The following is a 12,821-nucleotide window of genomic DNA, read 5'->3' as shown; positions in this document are numbered from 1 at the left end:
CGCCTCCATGCCCCTAGAGCTGCCCTAGGTCCCCAATATTAAGCCCCTTTTCTCCATCCAACCCCAAGGATCACAGCCTCCAGAACTACCCCATTGTGAATACATAAGAAGTCTGTGGCCTTCTCCCATCCACCACCCATCCACACGTTCAACCACCCATTCATCTCCCCACTCATTCATCCACACACTCAACCAATCAACCACTCATCTATCCATTCAATCAGCTAACCACCTATCCACCCATCCATCTAAACACCCACTCAAACCACCCATTCACTTCCCATCTACCCACTCATCCATCCACCACTCAACCAACATCTGGTCCTGTGAGCCAGCTAGCCACCCACCCAAATCCCCACAACCCATCTGAACACCCACTGAGTGAGTCCACCCATCCACATCCCATCTACCTGCTCACCCACCCACCACACAAGTAAATACTCACTTATCCATACAACCAAGCAAGCATCCACCTATCCCTGCACACACCCTTTCACCCAGCCATGCATGGTCCATGCTTGGGCCATGGACCCAAGCCATGTCCATCTTTCAGTTGCACATTTACTTGCCTCCTCCGCTAGAGTGTAAGCTCCATGAGGACAGGAGTCCCATCTGCCTTGTTCATTATTGGTTCCCCACTGTATAGCTCAAGAGTCTCAGGAGACCCCGACAAATATTCATGCAATATATATAACCACTTACTCAATTAACTCACATATTTATTTTCCACTGTGATCCAGGTCTCTTCTAGGCAGACACACCTATCTGGGCTATCTGCCTACTTACTCACCTACCAGGGCAAATATTCACCAAATGCTAACCTATTTACTTGCCTACTGTCCCATTCACCCTACCTCCCACCCATCCGTTCACCCATGATTCAAATGTCCACTCATTTACCCAACCAACACCCACGGAGCTCAACTGTCTTCACACCTACTCACCCCTTCCTCCATCTGCCTCCCAGACCTATGCTTTCCCTATCATGAGGGAGTTGGTGTGGGACTTGGGGGCCTAGGAAGATGCTATCATATGGGGACTGGGCTTCACTGAGAAGCAGGTACTGCCTCTAACAATGATGAATACCTTTTATCGAATACCTTAAACTATGGGTCTTCTACTGTGTAAGAAACTTTAGATCCATTTTACAGATGAGGAAATTGAGGTTCTGACAGAGTAAAGGTCTAAGGTCACACAGCTGGCGAGAATCTCCTCATGTATCCCTTCCATGAGACCTCTAATTAGGAGTGAATTTGGGAGACCTGAATGGTGGGAGTGGGGTGCTTTCTGATTGGCAACACTTAGGGGCAAAAAAATCCATCGATTTTACTGAAATCAAAATTTTACTGGGTAACCTCATAGTGCCAGACTTTTTGGCAGCTAAAGCTCCACTCCCTACTGTAGGCCACTTAGGGCTGGAACAGGGGTCGGACAGGCCTCTGGGACGGCCATCTGCTCCCAGACCACGTGGGGCAGGGTGGACAGCTCAGGTGGTATCTCCGTTGATACACGGTGGTTTGAGGGGGAGGGACTGGCTCCGGGATCCCGGCGTTCTTGAAAGAAGCTGCAGGCTTTGCACCACATTCCTCAGCTGGACCTGAGTACTCTCCATCTCAGCCAGGCGGCGCTCCTGGAGAGGCAGTGGCAGTGGGCTCGGAGCCAGGGGTGGGTTGCACCCCAACCCTGGTTCCCTCACCGCCCACATCTTCCCCGCGGCTGGGGCAAGGGTCTCACCAGACTTTTCAGCCTGTGATCCTCACCGCTTGGACGGCCACTCTCTGGATCCAACTGCGAGGTCCTGTGGGGATCAGGGGCAAGAAGGGAGGGTCAGAGGCTGAGAAACTCCACTCCAGCTCCGGGTTGGGCAGCCAGGAAATCAGAGGGCGGGGCTTGGTGCGGAGGCGGAGTTTGTCTACACTAGGGGGCGGAGCCTAGATAAAATTGAAGCCCGGGCTGAATCAGAGCCTTGAATGGCTGGGAGGAAAGAACCGAGCAATTCTTGGGGGACGGGGCTTGGACAGTCTGGGTGAAGTGGGGACCGCGATGGAGGTGTGCCCAGACTGAGAAGCCCGGGACCAACCGTTTTGGGAGGGGCTGATTGAGGAGTGGGGCCTAGAGGATAGGACTCGCCAGCGAACTGGGGTGGGAGGAACTAAGAGGGGGGAGAGGCAGGTGTGTTGGGGCGGGGCTGGCAGAGGGGCGTGGCCTGTCAGGAGTGATTTGAGCGGGATTGAGAGGCAGGGCCTGAATGAAAGTGGGGCCACGGCAGATCTGATTACAGCGGGCTGACCCGGGGGCAGAGCTAATGGAGAGGGCGGGGTTCACCCTTGGCGGAGCCTGGAGTCCAGGTCTTGTAGCTGGCTCTGAAGCTGCTCCTGCCTCTCCATCAAAGCCCGGATGTCGGTGCCCAGCGACTCCACGAGGCGGGACAGAGCCTTCTGTTCCTCGCGCAGGGCGGCCACCTCACACTGCAGCTCTAACTGTGGGAAGGGAGCAGCTGTAATCTGACCCGTCGTCCCGCCCCATCTTCTCCCCGAAAAACCCAGACCTCCTTGTCCCTTGCGCTCTGCCTCCTCACTGCCCTGCTCCGTTAGGAAACCTCGCTCAAGTTTTGCAAAGGAGGAAACTGAGGACCTAAGAGGGTTGCAAACTAGCCCCGGGGTCACACAGCGCAGCGAGCTCGGTATTTGAACCCAGACCTGCCTGGCTTCTTGTCTTTCCAGTCCCGTCTTCCCCCGCTGTGCAGAGACCTGAGCTGGACCTCACCTTGCCCACGGATCGGTGCGTGCCCAGTGCCTGGTCTCTGTCCCGCGGCTGGTCCAGCTGGCGCTGCCACGGCACCGAGGGCTTCCGAGGCAACGATGCTGAGGCCCCGGTCCAGGGCCGGCCGCGGGGAGCGGGCCCCGCGCGTAGCGAGCTTTTGGGTCGTGGCCGTGGCCCTGCAGAGGGGCGGCGACGAGCGGGGCGGCCCGCAGGGACGCTCTGCGTGCGCTGTACCGGCCGGGGCAGCCTCGGGGGCCGCTCTTCGTCCGGCTGCGGTCGCGCCCAACTCCCTGCGCCGTGAACGCTGCGTAGTGACTGGCTCTTGGAGATGAGCGGGGTGTGCTTGGGGAGATCCCGGGGAGCCAGGAAGCCTGGCTTCTCCCCTGCAGAGAAACTGGGAGGAGAAGGGGGCGCGGGGAGCTCAGATCCTTGACTGGCCCCTGAGCTGACCCCAAACCTACCTCTGACCAGAAATGATTCCACTTCTGATCTTTTCTATGCGACCCCGTCGCTGATGGAATCACATTTCCACCTCTGATCTTGCCCTGGACTTCTGACAATACTGTCCTCTCTATGATCTTCGACCTGACTCCAATGAAACTTTTGACTCCTCTCTAGCCTTGTCCCTGACTTTTGACACAAGGTGATTCTTGACCTGACTATCTCTGTAACCTCTGATTTCAATCTGACCCTGGGCTAGACCTCTGCTCACAGGAATATCCCCTTTCTGCCCTACCTGACCCTCCTTTTGGCCCTGACCTCTGACCTGAAGCTGACCCTGTCTGCCTCCGCACAGACCATGGACCCTGACTGTGACCATATGACTTTACGTATAACCCTTGACCCCATTTGACCCTGGGCCTGATGGACTTACCATACGAACCCTTCCCTGACCCTTGATGGTGCATCTTAACATCTGACCCTGATCTGACCCCTGATCTGATCCCCTCCACAACGTATCACTGAAACCTGACCCTCATCACTGACCACAATATCACTTTCTCTGTCTGACCCCAAATGTGACCTCTCCCTGACCTCTGCAATGACCAATCCCCACCTTGGGCTCCAATTTGACTCAGTACCATACTGTGAGCTTCTCTCTGATCCCTCAGGTGACCCCATCTCCAGCCTCTGACCTTTATGCAACACTGTTTCTGAGACAGAATCCCAACGTGACCCTGTTCCCGACTGCTGACATGATCTTGTCTTCACCTCTGACCCCAGTCTGACCCTGTGCTTGCCTTTGGTTCTGCCTCTGCTCTCACCCATCAGAACTGGACCAGACTTGAGGCAGCAGGTTACCTGGCATGAACTTGGGCTGGGGGTGGTGGGAGACGCATCGGCACAGTCACAGGTACAGGCCGGCCCTCCTCAATGGCTCGCAGGATGGTGGGCAGGGGTTCCAGGCTGTCACGGGTTGCCTAATGAGGCATGGAGGGAGAATGGTAAGCAGCTCTTTAGGGCCGGAGGCCTCTTGCCCCCCTCCCTACCCCACACACACCCTGGGCTCTGGCTATACCTGGTCAAGTTCGGCAAAGATGGTACAGAGCTGGGCGTGCAGGACTGCCAGCTGGAGGGCTAGGTCACTGCTGCCCTGGTAACCACTGGGTGCTGCATCCACATCCACCATGGCCACTTGGTCCAGGAATTGTTGCATGGCTGGCCCATGATCCTCCAGGAAGCTGTTCATGAAGCCCATGTAGGCCTCCTTCTCACCAAACCTGGGTCAAGGGTGGACGGGGTGGATCAAACTAGTCATCTGCCACCCCACTCCCCTGGCATACCGTTAGGGATGTCCCAACCAGGGCCACCCAGCCTCCCAGCTAAGGATGGGGCCAGCCTCCTAGCACCTACGGGGCACTGTTGGCGAGGTTCTGGATGACCTTCGCGATCAGTGTGAGGGCGCGGGCTGGGCCAGGTGCGGGGTGCTCTGGTGCCAGACCAAAGAGGCTGGGTGCCAGGATGGCAGGACACAGGAGCCGCAGGAAGAGAGAGGCACACACCAGTCGGGGGCCCAGTGCCTCAGAGCCACGGGCCTTGCATGCTTCTCTCCAGCCTGAGAACACAGTGCCCAGCTCTGCTGGGAACCAGCTGGGGCAGAAGAGGTGATGGTCAGAGGGGGAAGTAGGCATAAAGGTCACATTCATGTAAAAGTCCTAAGGTCAGACGTCAGGAGTCACCTACATTGTGGGTTCCAGGATTGGAGACACTGGGGATAATAACACTTGGGGTCAGGATTTATGGTGTAAGTATTGTGGTGACCTCTGGAGTCAGTAATCTTGGAGGTGGGGATACAGGTTGACATGGAGATATAGACCATGAGCTTGGGATGTAGCTATAACTGGATAGGAGATTGGGGTGCCAGATTACACTATATAAAGTAGAATGGACTTGAGGTTACAGGGTAACCTAGGTTCAGAAATCACGGTATTGATGTCCCAAGTGACATGGGACTAGACGTATGGGTTCACCTAGGGTCAGAATTCAAGGAACTGGAATCCCAGGTTTTTTGTGATCAGTTGCATGGGATTTGGGGATCAGGGTCATTTAAGGTCAGGGTCATGGGATTGGGGGGTTAGCATCACCTGGAATCAGAGGTCATGATTGAGGTCCTATGTTAACTGGGGTCAGGTGGCATGGAATTAGCGTATGGGGCCACCTGTAGCTAGAGGATAAGGAATTGGGTCCCAGGTTATTTGGGGTCAGTAACCCCAAGTTGACATGACATTGGGAATGGGTTGTCATTTTTAGCAAATACAAGTTCAGGACAAACAGTAAACTTGAATTTCAGATTAAACAATGCATATTTTTTTTAGTAAAAGGATGTCTCAACTGTTGCATCACATTTAACTAGGCATCCCGTATTTTAGCTGGCAACCCCAATTAGGAGTCACGGTTATTAGCACAGTGGATGAGATGTAGGGGTAGGCTCAGGTGCTGGGGCCCTGATTCTTACTTGTAGGAGTGGATGATGTTTTGGAAGACTTCCTCACAACTGTTTCGCAGTCTGGCCTGGTGTTGTGGCAGCTCTGGGGGAGGGCACTTGCTGGGGTCCACTTCACAGTCCTCAGTGGAAGCACAGAGACGCCGCACGACCTGCCCTGCAGCACAGCACAGCCAGACAGCGGCCAGGGCCGTGACCACCAAAACCCACCACACTTGGCCTCCAACTCCATGTCCAGCTTCCTCTGGAGACACCTAACATCTTTGGGGGAGCCCCCAGTTGCCTCCAGGATTTCAGCACCCCCAAAGGCACCACCCACTACCAGCAGCCAGGTTACCTAGAAGCTCCCAGATCTTCCTTGGGGTTCCCTAGCCTGCCCAGACAGCCTCTGACATCCACTCTCCGGCTCACCCAGAGTCTCTTGGAGGTAATCCTGTGCCACCAGCTTCATGTACTCATCGATGGCCTTGGTGGCCAATGTGTTTTCCCGGAACAGCAGCGCCTCACGGCCTCCACTGCGCGCCAGCTCTGCGGTGCCCAGATCTGTCACCAGTGCCTGGGCACAGTGGAGTTCACGTTGCGCGGGTTGCAGACTGAGCCAGGGGGAATACGAGCCCTTGGCCAATCACTCACACCTGGGACACATGCCCCGCCCCTCATAGGCTGCTGCTCAGGTCCGGTCCTCACTCCTAGGGCTCACGGGGCCGGAACCTCCACCCCTCGCAGCAGAAAATTAAATCTTTCAGCTCAGAGTCTCTGCTCAGGCCCCACCCCTCGCAGCTGAAGCTCAGGTCCCGCCCCTGATGGTGCCCCGCCCCTCGTCTGTGCAACTGGGGTCCTGCGCCACCTGCCCCCCTACACCCTGCTCCCCGGGGCGCGTGATCAGTCAGCCTCGGGTCACTCGCGTCCGCCCCGTCGCAGTGCCGCACCTGCGCCCGGCCGGTGGCCTGCAGCACGCGCACCATGGAAGCCGCCAGCTCCTCCTTGGCCTGGGCAGACAACGCGGGCTCCAGCGCCCCGCAGAGGCGCGCGTAGTGGAAGGTGAGGAACTCCGCCAGCTCCTTGTAGCGCTCCGACGGCAGCACGCGCAGGCGCCGCGCCCGGATCCGCGCCCGCAGCGCTGCGCCTGCTGGCGCCCCGAGGAGCGGGAACCAGCGCTCCAGGCCCGCGGCGGGCGCGCGGGGGACGCCCAGCTCCTCCAGTGCCAGTGCCACGCGGCCCAGCGCCGCTCCCCCTGGGCCAGCTCCGCGCAGCCGTAACGACAGGCGACGCGCCGGAGGCAGCGCCTCGAAGTGGAAGCGCTCGGCCCAGAAGAGCTGGCCCGGGCCAGCCCGCGGCGCTGTGCGCGCCAGCAGCGCGCCGTCCAGCCACAGCTCGGCGCGCACGCCTGCTGTCCCCGCCGCCGCTCGGGGCAGCCCTTTTGCCTCGTGCACCCACACGCTCAGCCACGTCTCTTCCCGCTCCAAGTTGTCCTGCGGACGGGAGTGGGTTGGGAGGAGGCGTCGGTGCTCGACGTGGGGACCGTGCCCCCAGGGAGATCGCTGGGCCCTTGGGGGGAGACAGGGCCCACGGCGGTCTCAAGGTGGTTCTGCGAAAGCCCTCCTGCTTTTCTGGGCTCTCGCGGCGAGATCCGGACTCCAGGGTAAGGAGGAGTAGCCGCGGGGTGGGGACTTGGCGTTTGCCTGGTAGGCGGGGCTTTGGGGGCAAATAGGGCCCGGAGTGAATAGAAGGCACGCGATTTTTTTTGTGCCAGGAGCTGGTAATGGAAGGAAGCTGGGGAGGGTCTCGGAGTGGTTGCAAAGGTGTCAGCGGGGAGGTGTATCTCAGAGGCCGCGTTAGGGCGCTGGTGAGGGGTTGGGTGGGGGGAAGGGCGGGGCCGTGACCATGGCCGTGGGCGAGGGCGGGGCCTTCATGTCCCACTAATCTGTACTGACCTGGCTGGGTTGGAAGTGGCGGCGAAGGTCCTCCATCCAGCGGTCTCTCTCAGCGGCGGAGCGACAAGAAAAGCAGCGGCTCCCGCCCGCCCAAGTTACCTGTTGGGGATGAGGATCCAAGGGTTGAGGCCAAGGTGGAACCAAAGGGTCGGGGTCAGAGGGAGAGTTGTCTGCATTTACCTGGAAACAGTGAGGCTCCTCCAGGAGGCTGGGATGCAGTGGCCAGACACGCACATCCCGCTCAGCACCCAAGTCCAGCTCGGAGAGCGTGGCCAGCGATTCCCGAGAGCCCAGAGCACTGGGAGGCCTGAGGAGGGGGCGGTTGGATAAGTGGTCGTACTTCTCTCCTCCTCACCAACCCACCCCCTACAGCCTGAAGGGTGGAGAGAGGCCAGGATGAACTTGAAACGAAATCGGACTTGAACCTAACCTTTTAGGATAAGCTCAACTCCTCATGGTGGCCTGTATGACCTCATATGGTACAGTCCTTGTCACCTTTTGACCTCATGTGCCTCCAATGAATCCCTTTCTCTGAACTCCAGTCATACTAGCCTTGTTTTTGTCACTCCGTCTGGCCCCTTGGCCTTTGCGCTCCCTGCTTCCTAGCCTGGAATACTTTTCCTGCCCCTCTTGGCCTGGTTGACTTCCATCCTTCCTTCAGATCTTAGCTCATTTGTCCCTTCCCTGACACTCCCAGACCAGGGTGTTGACTTAGTTCCTGATTGAGAGTTATTGTGTCAGACTCTGCCCCCGCCCCCCTTCTTTCAGTGGCTCCAGCATTGCTCAACATGCGGCTGGACACAGCCGGGGCTGTATCGGGGTTTTGGTGAAGGGGGGGAATGATGCAGGTGGAGGTGGAGGGCGCAGTGTTGAATCCCAGTCCCTCCGGCCCCTCAGAGACACTTACCCATCCCGGGAGGCACTGGCTCCAAGCTCTGACCTGGCCTTTTTCTTCTCTTTCAGCCTCTTGAGCAATCCCTGTGGGAAAGGGGATATCAGGTGGGCAGAACCTTGTTCTCCCTCCTCAGCTTCTTTCCCCCCGGGGTGTCCTGGATGGTCTGCTGGTTTGCAGGGGGGACCACAAGCTCAGGCTGTATTAGCAGTAATAATAAAGGCAAGCAATAGCCCCGCTTTCTAAAGCACCAATCCTGGGGCGCCTGGGTGGCTCAGTCGGTTAAGCGGCCGACTTCGGCTCAGGTCACGATCTCGCGGTCCGTGAGTTCGAGCCCTGCGTCATGCTCTGGGCTGTTGGCTCAGAGCCTGGAGCCTGCTTCCGATTCTGTGTCTCCCTCTCTCTCTGCCCCTCCCCCGTTCATGGTCTGTCTCTCTCTGTCTCAAAAATAAATTTAAAAAAAAGTTAAAAAAAATTAAAAAAAATAATAAAGCACTAATCCTAGGCTATTCTGCATTCTCTACTAACTTCTCATAAACAGCCCTGAGAGGGAGGTTCTCTCATTAGTGCCATTTGACAGATGGGGACACTGAAGCCATAGGTGGGTCAGTGCCCTGCCCAAGATCACCCAGTAAGAGTCCCCTTTCATCTCTGAGGCTCTGGGAGTCTTTGCTGTCCCCTCTGCCTCCCACTGGATGCCTCACCCGAACGTTGTGGACCTGGTTGGGGCCAGCAGCCTCTGGCTCGGTCTTTCCGGGGGTCCGATCTGTAGACGGTCAGGGGTGGAAGGTTGGGGGGTGGGATCATCTTGGATTCTGCCCCACCTTGACAGGCTCCCAAATGCCCCAGCCCTCCCCACCTCTGAAACAACTCACCTGGATCCCTGAGGCTCCCCATGGCTACCTGGATGCTGCCCCCAGAGCTAGCACTCCCCAGCCTGGGCCGGCGAGGACCCTGTTCTCCAGAAAAGTGGGTAGTCATAAAGGGGAGCCAGGCAGGCAGACACATTTCCATTACCCTCTCCCGCCACTCTCTTCTGTCTCCTTCCCACCCTCTTCTTCCCTCCCCTTGCTCCTGTGCCCCTTCTCACCTCCTCCTCACTGCCAAGCAGCACCAACTTCCCATCAAGCAGGGTGAAGGCCCCAATGTTCCAGATGGGTACGTCAGGTGTGGGGGCCTCCGGGATCTGTGGGGCAGGGGTCTCTGGCTCTGGCTCAGGCTCTGGGTAGAGGAGGGGGTGCCGGGGACATAGGAGTCTTTCCCTCTCCATTCATAGAGGCTCATCGGGGGGTTCCCTCCCAAGTATCTCCTCTCCCCCTGGCCCCAGCCCACCCGGCAGCCATGTCAGGCTGTTGTTGGACAAGTTTCCACCCCTCTCTGGACCTTGTTCCTCCAGGCCATGGGTGGTGGACACATGTACCCTGTACTGTGTTTACTACTCCACACGCCTTCTCTCATTTAATCCTCCAAAAGCCATTCAAAGGGCTATTAGAACCCCCATTTTGTCAAGGAGGAAACTGAAAACCAGAGAGGTTGAGTGACCTCCCCAAGGTCACACAGCTTGTGCGTGGTTGAGCCAGGCTGTGGACACAAGCATTCTCTTAACCAAGACAGCAGGTTGATCTAGGAGGTTAAACAGCAAGCCAGCATCCTTGGTTCCTTACATAAATAACTATTATAAGGTGGAAAGCATTCAACATTTGAGAAAGGAATAGAAAAAAGATCAGGGTAGGGGGAGGTGGTGGTGCAGTGGGTCAGGAAAAGCCTCCAGAGACAGTAGGTTTTCAGCGGGTCTTGAACAGCAGGTTGGATGTTGACAGAGATGGTGGCAAGATGGGGACAGTGGCAAGAGCAGTTTGAGCAAAGGCTGGGAGATGGCAGATGCCCAGGAAAGGCAAGAAGGGCTCAGAGAGCTCAGAGGCAAGAAGGAAAGGTCCAGGAAGAGATTGGTGCAGAAACTTGGGTGCCAGTTAGAGAATTGTGGGATTTCATCCTGGGGGTAATGGGGAGCCATGGGTGGCATTTGAGCAGGGGAGAAGCAGAAGCAGTCTTGCTTGTTGGAACTCTCTCTGGATCCTGTGGAGTGGGAGGTTGAAGTGATACATCTGCAAAATGGGCATATGAAAAGAGCTTCCAGGAATAGAAGGGCTGAATTAACCCCCCAGATTACCTGTCACCCTATGGTTTTCCCATCAGGGGAATAAATAGCTCCACTTGTTCATAGATCACTTAGAACATACCGGGCCCTGGGCTGGTGCTACGTTCATGCTACATTCATACATACATTCAATCTTCATGGCCTATCCCTTACTCTTCTAGATCCCTCTGTGTAACAGCCCAATCTATCACTTTCTGTTTACTGTCTGTCATGCCCAGTATGAGCTACATGGGGCAGGCAGTTTCATCCGTTTTGTTCACTGCTGCGTCCTTAGTGACTAAATCAAGGCCTGGCATGTAGTAAATGCTTGACAGATCTCTGTTTGAATGCATGAATGAATGGATGAATGAATGAATGAATGAATGTGAATTAAATAAAATATGCTTTAAGGTAGGGATTATGATCCCCACTTAGCTGATGGAGAAGCTGAGGTCCAAGGTGAAGGAACTTAAGATATGGAGGCCAGAGGGCTAGAGAGCAGGAGGCAGCTGAGATGATACCCAGGCAGGAGAGAATGAGCTGGGCTATTGGATATGAGGAGAGACCCACTGGGGCCAAGAGCCATTTGGTATCTGGGCAGGGCTACCCTTAGTGTAGTCCCATTCCCTTCCCCAGGGTGGACCCCCAGCACGCAGGTCCCTGACCACTCCCCCCTACCCCCAGTCCCTGTGTGAGGGGGAAGAGGGAAGAGGGCAGCTGGGCCCCAGCCACTTCCTGTTGGGCTTTTGCACTCCCCACAACTTCCTGTGTCTGTAGGGCTGATGCTCCGGAGGCAGACAAAACCCAAGCATCCGGCCTCCCTCCCAGCCTGGGTGGGGGAGCCATGTACCTGGGGCCTCTGGCTCTGGCTCTGGTTCCAGCGGTGGGCTCTTATGCCTCCCCCAGAGGGTCTTGGATAGCCGGAGGCGGCTTGTGCGTGATTCCTTGGGGGGCGAAGAGAGGACACGACGGAACAGCGAGCGAGAGGCTGGCTGACTGCTGACCACGGGCTCCTGGTGGCTTAGTGCCCTCCCCCAGCCTGCAAGTCGGCCCCAGCGGGACCCTCCAGCTACTTTCTCCCCATCACCCCCTGTGTGCCAGCGGTAGGAGGTTAGCAGGGACGAAGCTGCAGGCTGGGTTTGGGAGGCCTTGCACGGTGATGATGGGTTCATGGCAGGGGTTCTCCTGGGGGACAAGAGGGTGACAGTTCTGCCCAGTGTGTTCCCACATGCTGTCCTCATCTTGGCCCCCTCCCCTCTCTCAGCTCTGCCCCCAGGGAACCCCCTTAGTGGACACATGCACTCCCTCCCTTACCTTGATTTCCCGACCAGCCCCAAAATCGGCAGCCGTCTGCACCCTGCCTGGCTTCCTCCCGCTGAACGCAACTCCACGTGACCCTGTCTGTCCCACCCCACCCCACAGCCAGGCTGGGAGGGCACAGTGGGGGCAGGATGCAGGAGGAGAGGAGGTGAGAGGTGACAGAGTAGGACCCAGAATCTCTCACTGCCTGGGAGGCAGCCTCTCTGAGCCTCAGATACCTTCTCTGCGAAATGGGTACATACTGACCAAGTGCTGGTGAGAATACGGAGCACCTCGAGGTCTCTGCTGGTCAGAGTGTAGATCAATTCACCTAAGGTGGAAAACTGGCACGATCTACTAACATTGACTATACAGCTCTCCTCTGACCCAGCAGTTGCAGTGGGAGGTATACATCCAATAGACCGAACTACCAGTGCTGTCTGTAATAGTCCCAAGCTGGAGGCAACTCAAGTATCCGTCTACTGGAGAAGGAATAAGTTGTGTCTCTTCCCACAGTGGAATACTATGCAGCAACGAAATGAACAAACTGCTGAATGGTTGAACTTGGATGAATCACAAACAGTGAAGAGTAAATACCGTGTAGTTCCTTTGACATAAAGTTGCAAGGGAGGCAAAACTATGTGCAACAAGTGAGGATTTCGGTCTCCTTGGGAAGAGGGTAGTGGAGCATCTGGGAGTTGATTTTTTTTTTCCCTAATTGAGGTGAAGGTCACATAAGAAATTTAACGTGTCCCATTTCTCGAACTGGGTGCTGGTGACACTGTGTGTGTTCTGTTTTGAAAATTTATTGAGCTGTACATTTCGGTGCACTTCCCCGTATCTCTGTTATAG

The 12,821-nt window shown here is 56.6% G+C and overlaps 1 protein-coding gene across 1 annotated transcript; it reads right to left on the bottom strand.

The window, feature by feature from the left end:
• Nucleotides 1-702: 702 nt before the first annotated feature.
• Nucleotides 703-12,118, bottom strand: RASAL3 (RAS protein activator like 3). Its single transcript, XM_058727627.1, has 18 exons — nt 11,985-12,118; nt 11,521-11,855; nt 9,624-9,754; nt 9,409-9,487; nt 9,238-9,299; nt 8,549-8,619; nt 7,822-7,948; nt 7,642-7,740; nt 6,637-7,179; nt 6,119-6,263; nt 5,720-5,864; nt 4,618-4,854; nt 4,283-4,484; nt 4,066-4,184; nt 2,767-3,157; nt 2,326-2,480; nt 1,735-1,798; nt 703-1,630 (listed from the first exon to the last, which is right to left on the bottom strand). Exons 2-18 carry the CDS (start codon nt 11,840-11,842, stop codon nt 1,487-1,489), a joined length of 3,036 nt encoding a protein of 1,011 aa, XP_058583610.1. The 5' UTR covers nt 11,843-11,855; nt 11,985-12,118; the 3' UTR covers nt 703-1,486.
• Between the last annotated feature and the right edge of the window lie 703 nt (nt 12,119-12,821).

The sequence above is a fragment of the Neofelis nebulosa genome, chromosome 4, assembly GCF_028018385.1.
Source record: "Neofelis nebulosa isolate mNeoNeb1 chromosome 4, mNeoNeb1.pri, whole genome shotgun sequence".
In the NCBI taxonomy this organism is placed as follows: Eukaryota; Metazoa; Chordata; class Mammalia; order Carnivora; family Felidae; genus Neofelis; species Neofelis nebulosa.
The sequence above is the reverse complement of the archived record's forward strand: the minus strand, read 5'-3'. Positions and strand labels throughout refer to the sequence as shown.